We start from the raw sequence: 13,596 nt of genomic DNA, 5'->3' as shown, positions 1-13,596 counted from the left end.
TTCCCTAATTCTTCTAAACTCCAGTGAGGGTAGGCCCTGAGCCATCAAATGCTCCACATGCGTTAATTCTTTCATTCCCAGGATCATTCTTGTAAACTTCTCAGACCACTTCCAATGCTAGCACATCCTTTTACAGATTTGCGGCCAAAAACTGCTCACCATCCTCCAAATGTGGCCTAACCAATGCCTTATAAAGCTTCAGCGTTACATCTTGCTTTTATCCTTCTTGAGTGAACTTGGCCTTTTCTCCTTGGAGCGACGGAAGGTGAAAGGTGACCTGATAGAGGTGTATAAGATGATGAGAGGCATTGTCCGTGTGGATAGCCAGAGGCTTTTTCCCAGGGCTGAAATGGCTAACACGAGGGGCATGGTTTTAAGGTGCTTGGAAGTAGGTGGGTGATGTCAGAGGTTAGTTTTTCACACAGAGAGTGGTGGGTACATGGAATGTACTGCCAGTGACAGTGGTATTTAAGAGACTTTTAGATAAGTACATGGAGCTTAGATAAATAGAGAGTTTTGCGGAAGGGAAATTCTAGGCAGTTTCAAGAGTGGGTTCATGGTTGGCACAACATTGTGGGCTGAAGGGCTTATAATGTGCAGTACATTTCTATGTTCTATGTTTATAGTGCAGTCCTCTTAAAATGAATGCTGATATTGCACTTGGCTTTCTCAAACTTGACCACAAAGCCATCAATTCCACCACTCGGACCATTAACTTACAACATGAAAACTAGTGAATCTAACACTGACTTCTACGGAACACCGCTCATTACTAACAGCCAACAAGAAAAGGCCTCCTTTATTTCCACTCTTTCTCTTCTGCCAGTCAACCGATCTTCCATCTGTGCCAGAATATTTCTTCAATACCATGGACTCCTATCTTGTTTAACAGCCTCACGTGTGGCACCTTGTCAAAGGCTTTCTGAAAATCCAAGTAAACAACATCCACTGCCTCTCCTTTACCTATCCTGCCTGTTAAAGAAATCCATCAGATTTGTCAGGCAACATTTTCCTTCAAGGAATCCATGCTGACATTGGCCTACTTTATTGTGGCCTCCAAATAGCCTGAAGCCTCATCCTTAATAATGGACTCTAATTCCTTACCAATCACTGAAGTCAGGGTAACTGGCCTATAATTTTCTGTCTTTTTCCTCCCTCCCTCCTTAAAGATTGGAGTGGCATTTGTGATCTTCCACTTCTCTGAAACCATTCCTGGATCTAGTGATTTTTGAAAGGTCACTGCTAATGCCTCCACAATCTCTTCAACTAACACTTTCAGAACCCTGGGGTGTAGTCCATCTGGTTAATCTTTTCTCTCCTTGTTGTTTCTTTAGTTGTCTTCTGTTGGTTTTTAAAAGCTTCCCATCCTACTAGATTTCCACTAATTTTTCTCATATTATATGCCATCTCTTTTGCTTTTATGTTGTCTTTGACTCCCCATGTCAGCTACGGTGGCCTCATCCTCCCTTTAGAATATTTCTTCTTCTTTGGGATGAATCCACCCTGAGTCTTCAATATTGTTGCCATAAACACCAGCCATTGCTGCTCTGCTCTCATCCCTGCTAGTGTCCCCTTCTAAGCAACTTTGGACAGCTCCTCTTTCATGCCTCTGTAGCTACCTGTGATACAGATACATCCATTTTTAGCTTCTCCCTCTCAGACTGCAGGGTAACTTCTACCAAATTATGATCATTGCCTACGGGTTAATTCACCTTAAGCTCCCCAGTGAAATCTGTTTCACTGCACAAATCCAGAATCCAGAGATTCCTTTCCCTTAATCTATGTTCTGTCTCCTTTCTATATCCACTCTCTGGAAAAACTTTTTCACCGAGTGTTAGTTTTTCAATTAAAAGTATATAAAAATTATTTTTTTTAAATTTAATTAGATTAGGTCATTATAGATTATAGATTAAAAACATTAAAGATTAGCTTTCAACACACACAAAATGCTGGAAGAACTCAGCAGGCCAGACAGCATCTATGGAAAAGAGTACAGTCGACTTTTCGGGCCATGACCTTTCATCAGGACCCTTCGTCAGTCCTGATGAAGGATCTTGGTCTGAAACTTCGACTGTTTACTTTTTTCTATAGATGTTGCCTGGCCTGCTGACTTCCTCCAGCACTGTGTATGTGTTGCTTTGAATTTTCAGCAGCTGCAGATTTTCTTTTGTTAAAGACTAGCTTTGTTTGTCACATGTACATTGAAACATACAGTGAAATGTGTCGTTTTCATCTAATCAAGGATATTTTGGGCAGGCCACAAGTATTGCAAAGCTTCCAGCGCTAATGCAGCACATCCAAAACTCACTTTACCCAAACCGTACATCTTTGGATTGTAGGAGGAAACCAGAGCACCCAGAGGAAACCCACACGGTCACTGGAGCAGAGAACATACAAAACTCTCTGTAGGCAGCGGCAAGAATTGAGCTGCAATCAGTGATGGCCAGCACTGTAAATCAATGTGACAACCACCACGTGACTGTGGCTCTGTTTATGGCTCAGAGAATTTTCTGGGGTTGGTTCAGAATCAAGGCCATCTGGAAAATCATGGCTATGCACCCATTTCGTTGGGGTGAGACCACCAAGTCCAGGTGGTCTTAGAGCAATAAACCTCTCCAGTACCTTTCCTATATCATTTCTGTAACTCCTTGCTGTTTTCAGAGCACATAAGCTTCGAAGTCTGACACTAAATATATTTACCATCTCAGGTTTCCTTTGTGTACTCCAGTTCCCTCCCACTTTCCTAAGACATACGCGTCAGGGCATGCAATGCTGTAAGCTGTGGGCATTGTATGTTGGCGCTGGAAGCATGGTGATTCTTGCCAGCTGCCCCGAGTATATTTGGACTGTGATGGTCGTTGACACAAATGACACATTTCACTGTATGCACACGTGCCAAATAAAAGGCAAACTTTATCTTTAATCTCTCCCATTCTGCCTTCGAAACCCCCACGTTAACTTGTGTCCCTTTTGATCCAGTTGAAAGAATTTCTTGCAAGCTTTTGCTTCATATGTTTCCCTTGCTTATTCTCAAATTCTGTTTCATGCTGGTAATCCCCTCTTTTGTCATGCTAAACCAGTCACCTAGGCTCGTCCAGTCCTCAGGTCTTCAACTCTTCTGGGCAATGTTATAAGCATCTACTTGGAATCTAATTCCATCCTTAATCTCTTTACCAAACTATGGATGGAACTCTTTTCCAACAGAGATTTTGTTTTTCAATGGACTGTTGAGGATGTCTCAATCTTTCTTGAAATTGGTCTGGTACCTCAGCATCCCTGGTTTAGAATTTAGACAATTTTAATTTTAGTTTACAAATAAGCATCGAATCAGACTTAACCAGGTTTCATCCGGCAACCGTCCTCCACAGGTTAATTTTATACCCGTGATTTCAAACAGCTATGTAAAGGGAAAGAATCTTTTTATTATGCTAAGCCAGATACAGACAGAAATCTTCCACATTGTTGAGGGTGTTATTTATCTCTTGGAAGTGTTCACAGTGAAACACAAGTCATTACAAGATCCAGAAAGTGCAAAAGAAAAAGATCCATGCATTATTTAGAGGCCATAGCCGAGAGCTTCAGTATGCTTCTCTTGCAGGTTGTTCCCGCACTGTAATTCACACAGTGACCTGGCTAGGAATTATTCAGGGAAAATCTGTTTGATTGACTACCTACCCTACAGCAGCTGAAACCTGGAAGGAGGGTACGACAGGATAGTTAATTCACCCCTGCATGTGTGTGTGCGTGTGTGATGCTGCACCGAAACTACCGTTGATTAGCAGCTCCTGCCTCCTAAAGTTCAAAGTTTAAAGTAAATTTATTGTCAAAGCACACATATGTCACCATATAGTACCCTGAGATTCATTTTCTTGTACATACAAAGAGACACAATAGAAACAATGATAAACTGCACACAAAGATGGGCAAACGGCCAATATGCAAAAGACAACACATTGTGCACATACAATAAAAAGAAAATAATAAGGCATACATACATACATACATACGTACATACATACATAAATAAATAAATATTGAGAACATGAGCTTCAGAGACCAAGAATGAGTTCTGAACTGTGGAATCTGTTCAGTATGGCTTACATGCTATCCGGACAGTCGCCTTTCTACTTTTTGTCGTCCCCAGCTCACTCCAGGCCACGCAGAGGCACCAGTAATCTTCCGGGCCATGGAAATCCTCCACTTGCTGGCGTGATATGTTGATCAGGACCTCCCGAACATCCAGCCCTTTGAGGGAAGAGAAAAAGCACAGGGTTAATTGGAGGAGAACTCGTGTTCCAGTTTCTTGGGCAATGCCATTTAGTTCTCGACGTGTTCAGCGAGGGCCGAGTGGGGAGTAGGAAGAGGTGTGCTTTCACCATTTTTGACCCGTTTCTATTATTGTTGAAATTCAATGAGACATCAAAATGTTGCTGTACAAGAGGGATCTGGGGGGTCAAAAGTGTATGAAGCAGCAAGGGGTCGACGTGCAGGTACAGCAAGTAATGTTAAGAAGGGTAAATGACTTCCATCACAAGCAATTAGGTGCGAACATTTTCCGAAATTTTGATACTGATGCAAAACAGTAAATCTCGTCAAGCTCTTCATTCCATCCACCACAAAATAAAAAAGAAACAGGATTTGTGCCATGATGAGGCCACTTCAGGGTGGAAGAGCAACATCTCATATTCCATCAAGGTAGCCTCCAACCTGATGGCATGAATAATTATTTCTCCTTACAATATAAAAAACTTCACTACCCTTCCCCTCTTCCCCACTTTGCCCTCCTACCTTTTATCACCTCCCTGTGTTGCCCCCTCCTTCACGTTCTCCTGTGGTCCACTCTCCTCTCCTCTCAGATTTCCTACTCTTCAGCCATTTACTTTTCCTGCCCACCTGGCTTCACCTATCACCTTCTGGTTATCCTCCTTCCCCCCCCCCACCTTTTTACTCTGGTGCTTTCCCCCTTCCCTTTCAGTCCTGAAGACAGTTCTCAGCCTGAAATGTCGACTGTATATTTATCTGCATAGATGCTGCCTGACCTGCTGTGTTGAACGACAGAGCAGAATCAATTGGCCAGATGACCTAATTCTGCTCCTGTATCTCCTAGTCTTATGGATGTTTCCCCCCAGTGGTGGTACCTAGAATTTGGGGCAGAGTTTCAGAATGGGGGGTAGCCCCTTAAGTTGGAAGTAAGAGGAAATTCTTTTTTCAAAGAGTCATGTCTTTTTGGACTACTCTCCAAAACTCCACAGTTTCAAGCAGTCATGGGTAGTTCAGTTGCCCTACCAAACCATTATGCATGCGGATAGAATGCTTTCTATGGTGCACTGTTAATAATTGGTGGACGTCAAAGGGAACACACCAAACTCCTCTATCCTCCTGAGGAAGTAGAGGTGTGTCCCAGAGCGATGTGGATGGAGGTGGAGTCATTGAATTCATCCAGTGGCAATTGATTTGTGTTTAACTTCCACAGGAAGGTGGAGAGGGAGACCCACTCAACTTGGAATTGTTAAAGTATGCTTGTTCTGGGCGTGAGCATCTTTGCACTAAATTCCCCCCTGTTTTAGGTATGAGAGAGTGTGAAAGCGCTTTGGTGAGTTTCAGGACGTAGGAAATTATCGCACATCCATCCGGGTGCACAGAGGCACAGACAGTGAAGCCACTGCCTCACAACCGCAGAGACCCAATCCTGACCCTAGGTGCTATCTGTGTGGAATTTGCACATATTCCCCCCATGATAGTGTGGGTTTCCTTCTGGTGCCCCAGTTCCCTCCCACGTCCCAAAGACATGCGAATTGGAGCAGATTAGAGTCATTTGTCATACGCACATTGAAAGCAGTCATTTGCGTTAACAACCTCCACAGTCCGAAGATACGCTGGGGCCAGCCTGCAAGTGTCGCCGTGCTGCTGGTGGCAACATGCTCACGACTTACTAAACCTTAGTAATCCCTACACCTTTGGAGTGCGGGAGGAAACAGGAAAAACCCATTTAAAACCCTTGCGGTTATGGAGAGAACCAGCAGGTTACTTGGCCACAGTAAATTACACCCCCTCCCTGCCCCCGTGGTAGAATCTGGGGAGGTTCCAGTTGATGAAAACGTGAGGAGATTAAAAAGGTGGAATTCCCCCCTCATCCTTTGCCTGAGAGCTTGCCTGCCTTTCCCTCCCCACCACCTTCCTATTCTGTCTTCTCCCTTTCTTTCCAGTCCTGGTGAAGCATCTCGGCCCAAAACACCGACCGTTTTGTTCCCTTCCATAGATGCTGCCTGACCTGCCGAGTCCCTCCATCATTTTATGTGTGTGGGTTGCTGTGGACTCAATGGGCCATAGGGCCCTCTTCTCCGCTGTACGTCTCTATAACTCTCGGTCACACGTAAGCCTGACAACACAGACAAAAACAGCAGTGCTTGTGGGTTTTGGATCTGGAGAGATAATGAAAAACAGACTTTCCCTCAATGCCAGCAGAGCAAAAGAGCTGGCCATTGCTCGCTGATCAAAGGTACCCGGAGCACCACATGAAGTATCAGCACATGTTGAAGAAGGGGGGCGGTGTACATTTTCCTGTCTATAACAAGGTTGAGGTTGAGAAGGTTGACAGCTTCAATTTCCTAGGAGAGAACGTAACAAATGGTCTGTCCTGGTCCAATACGTGGATGCAACATCTGAGAAAGCTCACCAATGGCTCTAATTCCTCAGGAGGATAAAAAGAAATTGGCACGTATGGTATCAAAGGAAGCATTGTATCTGCATCGGTATGGCAACTGCTCTTCCCAAGGGCGCGAGAAACTGCAGAGAGTTGTGGACACAGCTCAGCACATCACAGGAACAACGTCCCCTCAGTAGACTTCGCTGCCTCAGTAAAACAGCCAGCATAATCAAAGACACTACCAACCCTGGATTTTTCTCTTTTCTCTCCTCTCCCATCCGGCAGAAGATTCAAAAGCCTGAAAGCACATACCACCAGGCTCAATAATAGCTTCTACTCCACTGCTGTGAGACTATTGAATGGTTCCCTAGTATGATAAGATGGACTCTTGACCTCATAATCTACCTTGTTATGATTTTGCACCTGCAATGAAGTTTTTTTTTGTAGCTATTGTACATTATTTGAACTCTGTTATTACTTACCTTGTTCTACCTCAATGTACTGTGTAATGAATTGATCTGTATGAACCGTATGTGAGACGAGCTTTTCACCGAATCTCAGGACGTGTGACAATAATAAACCAATTCTAATTCCATTTCTGATAAACAAGTCAAGTCTAATGAGGGGTATTGATAGGGCAAATTGCAGGCAGGCTTTTTCCACTGAGGTTGGGCGAGACCACAACTTGAGTTCATAGGGTAAGGGTGAAAGGTGAAATATTTAAGCAGAGCCTGTGGGTGGTGCGAGTGTGGAATGAACCGCCAGCAGAAGTGGAGGATGCGGATTCACTTTTAACATTTAAGAGAAGTTTGGATAAGTACATGGATAGGTAAGGTATGGACGGCTATGGTCCAGGTGCAGGTCAATGGGATGAGGTAGAATAGCTTGGCACAGACTAGATGGGCCAAAGGGCCTGCAGCACTCTGTGACTATGGTTCTAAATCAATCACATGAAGATGAGAGTACAAGTCAGAAAATGTCCTCCATCACTTTCACTAAACATACAACTAAGATCCCGTTACATATTGCACTCCCTGCTATCGGGTTTCATTGAAGACAACCCAACTCAATTTTAGAAGGAGGACTTGGTCTCCTAAGAGCTGTTGCGATGCACAGTTAGCGGAAGAAAGGAAGATAAACTTCCACCTGTCACCAAGAAATAGAGCTTGATGTAGACCCAGCTAACACCAGTTATTAAGTCAAAAGGAAACAGACCATTTCACTGCAGTGTCCTAATTGGCACTCCTGCTTAGTATAACTCTTCTTATTGTCCAGTTATTCATAGTAACTGGGATAATTTAACATGAAAGTTAAATACCGCTTCAGCCTCTTAGCATAAAATTACAATTAGCGTTCCTGTCAATGGCCTCCATATCTTCCTCAGGATGTAGTTGCAAAGGAACATCTGCTACATAATTACTGCAAAAATACAATTTGTCAAAACATAATCATCAATTATGCAGAGAAGAATTTACACAATGTCGTGAGCTCTGAATGAAATTCCACCTATGTTCACTCCTGCAAAAAAACGCAAAGCAGTGGATTATTTTGGGAGGTGGGGGATCGGTGCAATTGTCCCAAATTATTAACCTGCTGATGGTTGTCAGCTATGCATCGAACAAGGGAATAAGGGAGCCAGTGTCTCTGCATTTATAATCTGTCTCTTGTGCAGGCTATATGTGTTCAAGATGGACTCCGCAACCACATCCAGATCCGCATGTGTTTGCAAGAAACTGCAGACTGCCGTGGACGCCGCCCAGCGCATCGCAGAAACCAGCCTCCCCTCCGTGGATTCTGTCTTTACGTTTTGCTGCCTCACTGAAGCAGCCAAAATAATCAAAGACCCCACCCCCACCCTTACATTCTCTCTGCTCCCCTCTCCCGTCGGGCAGAAAACACAAAAGCACGACAGCACATGTCATTATGTTCAAAAAAGCTTTGATCCCACTGTTATCAGATGCTTGGGTGGACCTCCTCCAATGAGATAGACCCTTGACCTCACAATTTACCGTGCAGTCTACTGTTAACCTGCACAACGCTTGCTCTGTGGTTGTTAAAATTTATTCCGCACTGTAATTGTTTTACCTTGTTCTGCCTCAATGCACTGCATAAAAAAGGCAGTAAGACTTTTTTAAAGCATTTGGCCCTTTGAGTCTGCTCCACCATTCCACCATGTCCGATTTATTATCCGTCTCAAACCCATAACCTTTCACGCCCTTACTAATCAAGAACCGATCAACTTCCACTTCAAATATATCCAATAACTTGGCCTACACAGCTCTCTGTGAATTCCACAGATTCACTACCTTACCCTCTGGCTAAAGAAATATCTCCTGATTTCTGTTCTAAAAGGATATCCTTCCATTCTTTGGCTGTGGCCTCTAGTCCGAGACTCCCCCACTATAGGAAACATTCTTTCCACGTGTATGTTATCTAAGCCTGATTGCAAGGGTTTCCAACCTGGGGTCCGTGGATCTCTCAGTTACCTATGGCATAAAAAGGGTTGGGAAACGCTGATTTGTTTGATCTATATGAACATTATGCAAGACAAGCTTTTCACTCTATCACGGTTCATGTTTCAATATTAAAAAAACAATACAAATACAAATTCATGTTCCAGATCTTGTGTCATCTTTGGTTTTGACAAAAGATAACTGCCATGTGAACATGGATATTGTCCTTCCCACAGCTGATGGCCATAGGGAGATACATTCCAGTAGGTGGTCATTGAGAACTTACAGTGAATGGAATTGTGGAGGATCACCGTCCACCACCATCACTATTTCCTTTTCTCTCCGTAACTCCCTAACACTGCGTTTAACTGTCGAAACCTCAGCTGCCTTTTAAAAGGAAGCATTAACCTTATTTCCCTAACTGTAACATCTTAAGTTACAGGAAAAACACTCCACACCAGCAAAATAGATTAAAAGATTGAAAGTACATTTATTACCCAAATATGTATGCAATATGCAGCCTGAGATTCGTCTTCTCACAGACAGCCACGAAACAAAGAAACATCGTGGAACCTGTTCAAAGAAAACATCGAACGCCCAACACACAAATGGTAAAAAATGAGAGAAAAGCACACAGAATGTTAACCATCAAAGCACAGGGTCCTTGAAACAATCCAGGAATGTTCATTTTAGTTTAGTGCAGTTCAATTTAAGACTGTGTCGCTCGTTGACCCCAGGCCGCAGATCCACCCTGCCTCAATCAAAATCGTGCCAGAAAGCAATTAGAAAAGGATTGACCAGAAACCAGAAACACATATGACGTGAACTGCAGAGTCCTCTAAAAGCGAGTCCGATCCACAGACTGCGCCAATTGAACCTTGCCCAAGACCCAAGACTCCTGCACCTTCCTCTGGTAGCTGCGAGCAGGAGGGAGAGGGGAACAGGTTAAACGCAGGCAGACAGCGCTGGATATCCACGTGCCTTCCACTGTCGATGCTCTACTTGGTGATTGGACAAGAAATGGAGCTGATCATAGGTTTGCACTCTGCCATTAGACTGCACACTCTATTCTCAACCACGCCGAATTCCCTCGCAGACGGCAAAAGCTCAGTCGGCCCAAAGACACATTATCAAAGTGTAAATTACAGGTTCCAATCACACACAGATTAGTAGCAGTATAGAAGAAGTAATGTAGTTTTGTAATACAAAAGAAACATTAAAAAAAAATTCTGTTTTCTTCTTTCTCTGAATGGACATGTTTCCAGTATTACTGAATCCCCAGTTGGCTTTGGGAGGCTGAGAATGAGCTTATTAACTCAACATCTGTAGTCTTTTCAAGGGAAGGTGTTCCAACAAGCCGTTGGCAATCAAATTCCCACAATGCCACAACTCCAGTAACTTTAACTTTATGCCACAACTGCAAAGCAGAATCAAACAGGAACAAAAGAAAGAAAATACTTTTCTATATCAAAATACAATTTATTTATAATAAAGTATATTTATAAGAATAAACTGTGCAATGCCTTTTCATTCTTACATTTGCAGACAATGCATTAAGTTGTATTCTTTTACATTTCTTAAAACTCATAGCACTGCTGATACTCGTGGTCGTCTGGAGTGGTACACTACTACAACAATCAAGGGTCTTCCTCACCCTTGGACTTTCAAGAGGTTCACTGCCTTGTTGTAGGTTTGGTGGCTTGTGTGCTTCAATGCCCCGGAGAGCTATGTTGGCTGGAGTCAGGGCCTTGTGCTTTGGCACATGGGAGGGTCACCCATGCCAACCAGGTCAAAGGGTAGAGGCCAGACTAAGAGTGGTCCACCAGTCCTCCAGGTCCGGAGGTTCATCTCAGGGCTAACAACCCTGACTGGTCAGAAAAAATTGTTATGGAAACAGCAATGAAGTATACTTCCTTATTTTTGTGCAACTGTATGGACAGACAGAGATGGAGGACCTTCATTGCTGCCCTCAATCCCAGCGATGTAATGGGTAGTAAGAAAGTACTTACCCTCAGTTCTTCACTGTCCAGTAGTAGAAGAACCCTAGTGGTGACTGCACCAACCTTCAGTGTGTCCGTCAGCACACACTCCTGCAGCCTGGAATTTGCCAGTTGGTAGCATTCCTCTACAGACAACATGGTGTGCTGGCAGACTTCCAAGTTTCGGGCCGACCAAAGGGCTGTCCTTCACTGGGTTGCTGATCTTCCAGCAGCACGTGATGTCGTCTCTGTGCGCGTCACCGGGAACTGACCGTAGATCAGAGAGTCTCCTGTCTCGCAGCTGCTCAGCACAAACAGTGACGTAAGCCCTTACATCTTTCTTCACATCCTCTTCACAAGCCTACAGTCCTCAAAGAGGTGATGACCCACTTGTCCCTGCTACAGTCATTCCGTGGGTAGCGCACGGTGAAGAGATCTGAGTGGGAGGGCCCCTCTCACCACCAGCCAGGCAAGGCGAGAGGGGAGAGGGGAGGGGGGAGGGGTGACGGGTGAGGGGTGAGAGGTGAGGGGAGGGTAGAAATGGGGGAGGGGAGACGGGAGAGAGGAGGGGAGAAGAGGGGAGGGGAGAGGGGAGGGGGGAGGAGAGAGGGGGAAGTAGGGAGAGGGGAAGAGGGTGTGAGGGGGGAAGGGTGAGGGTAGATGGGAGAAGGAAGGGGAGAGGGGAAGAGGGGGTGAGGGGAGGGGGAAGGGTGAGGGTAGATGGAAGAAGGAAGGGGAGGGGGAAGGGGGGTGAGGGGAGGGGGAAGGGTGAGGGTAGATGGGAGATGGGAGAGGGGAAGAGGGGGTGAGGGGAGGGGGAAGGGTGAGGGTAGATGGGAGAAGGAAGGGGAGAGGGGAGGGGGGTGGGTGGAGAAGGGAGGGGGAGGGGAAGAGGCAGAGGGGTGGGTAAGGGCGAGTGGGGGAAGGGGAGTGGGGAGGAGGAAGGAGAGGGAGGAATGGGGTGAAGGGAAGGGGGGTGGGGAGGGGGGGAGAGAGGGGGAAGTGGGGAGAGGGGAAGAGGAGGAGATGGGAGAGGAGAGAGGGAAGGGTGAGGGTAGATGGGTGAGGGAAGGGGAGGGGGGGTGGGTGGAGAAGGGAGGGGGAGGGGAAGAGGCAGAGGGGTGGGTAAGGGGAGAGGGGGAAGGGGAGGGGGGATGTGGGGAGAGGGGAAGAGGGGGAGGTGGAGAGATGGGGAGAGGGATAGAGTGCTGAGGTGTCCGAAGTTTCAATCTGCCACAACGCCTCAGTCGGCGCCATTGGCGAGGAATCAGTCGTCCACAGGGCTGCACCCCAAAGGCTCACGCCTTCCAAGCCACTGCTGGAGATAGCAAACTTTTCCAGCAAGGACGAGTATTGTGGCAATGTCCAGAGATGCCAGAAAGAAAAGAATAAATCATTGCAATTTTTGTTCATTCTTTGGTTGGCGTTGTCACCTCTGTGACAACCAGTGCCAGTGAAGGAACACTGATCTGTTTCCGAGTCAGGATGGTGTGCAGGGGGAAAGGGACCAGCTGAAACCAAGCACATACTGCTGGTTTTCCAAGTTTCCAAGGTTCTGTCAAGGCAAGCTAGATGAGTTGATGCAGTGCATTTTGTCGGTGGAATACTCTGGAGCCAGGATGCACAAATTCATGCTTAAATTTGTGGTTATGGTGCCAATCAAGCAGGATGCCTAGTCCTTACTGGCATGGAGCTTTCTGCTCTGTTAGGGCTGCACTCATCCAAGAGATTTAAGAGCATTCTGATTATTGATTCATATTTTCCTCATGTGTGAAGGACTTCTGACAACTCTTGTGAGAAGTGCTTTAAAATTAATTTTATACCACACAATACATAGCTCCTGTAACAAAGCAGGTTGCTAAGTGACCAATGCGCACACACAAAACTAATGGCAGCAAGCAGGTCAGGGGACAACGACCAGGTTCGTTCATTATCTGCCATGTCGTATGATGTGGACGATCATGGTCTTTCCATGACCATGATTGGTCTTGGCAAATTTTTCTACACAAGTGGCTTGCCATTGCCTTCTGGGCAGTGTCTTCACAAGATGGGTGACCCCAGCCACTGACAATACTCTTTAGAGGTTGTCTGCCTGGCGTCTGTGGTCACATAACCAGGACTTGTGATAGGTACCAGTTGCTCATATGACCATCCCATGCTCCCATGGCTTCGTGTGATCCTGATTGTGGGGCTAAGCAGGTGCTACTCCTTGCCCAAGAGTGACCTGCAGGCTAACGGAGGGAAAGAGCATTTTACACCTCCTTTGGTAGAGATATATCTCCATCTTGCCTCTCAAAATGGTTAAGAATGACCAGGTGACCTGTTTATTAATGTTGAGGAAGGGACAAGCTTTAGTCAGGATAACATGGATTACTTTCTGACTCAGAAGTGGAAAATGTTGGACAGTTGATACACAGCAGGTTAGTCAGTGAGTGGAGTACAGTGCTTAACAGAGTAACAAATTTTAATATGAATCTTATCCCACATCAGCACAGGAGGAGAGCATTCTTCCAGTTAG

The 13,596-nt window shown here is 45.4% G+C and overlaps 1 protein-coding gene across 5 annotated transcripts in view; it reads right to left on the bottom strand.

Annotated features, from left to right (window-relative positions):
* The window catches only part of LOC134351022 (netrin receptor UNC5D-like), a 924,405-nt gene that overhangs the window by 312,093 nt on the left and 598,716 nt on the right, over positions 1–13,596 (bottom strand). For all 5 annotated transcript variants that reach the window (XM_063056996.1, XM_063057001.1, XM_063056997.1 and 2 more), the window contains exon 3: positions 4,102–4,245. In XM_063056996.1, the coding sequence (XP_062913066.1) occupies positions 4,102–4,245 (144 nt within the window). The remainder of the gene's footprint in view (positions 1–4,101; positions 4,246–13,596) is intronic.

Source organism: Mobula hypostoma, chromosome 8, assembly GCF_963921235.1.
Source record: "Mobula hypostoma chromosome 8, sMobHyp1.1, whole genome shotgun sequence".
NCBI classification, from domain to species: Eukaryota; Metazoa; Chordata; class Chondrichthyes; order Myliobatiformes; family Myliobatidae; genus Mobula; species Mobula hypostoma.
Note: the sequence above shows the minus strand (reverse complement) of the source record. Positions and strands in the feature narration are given on the sequence as shown.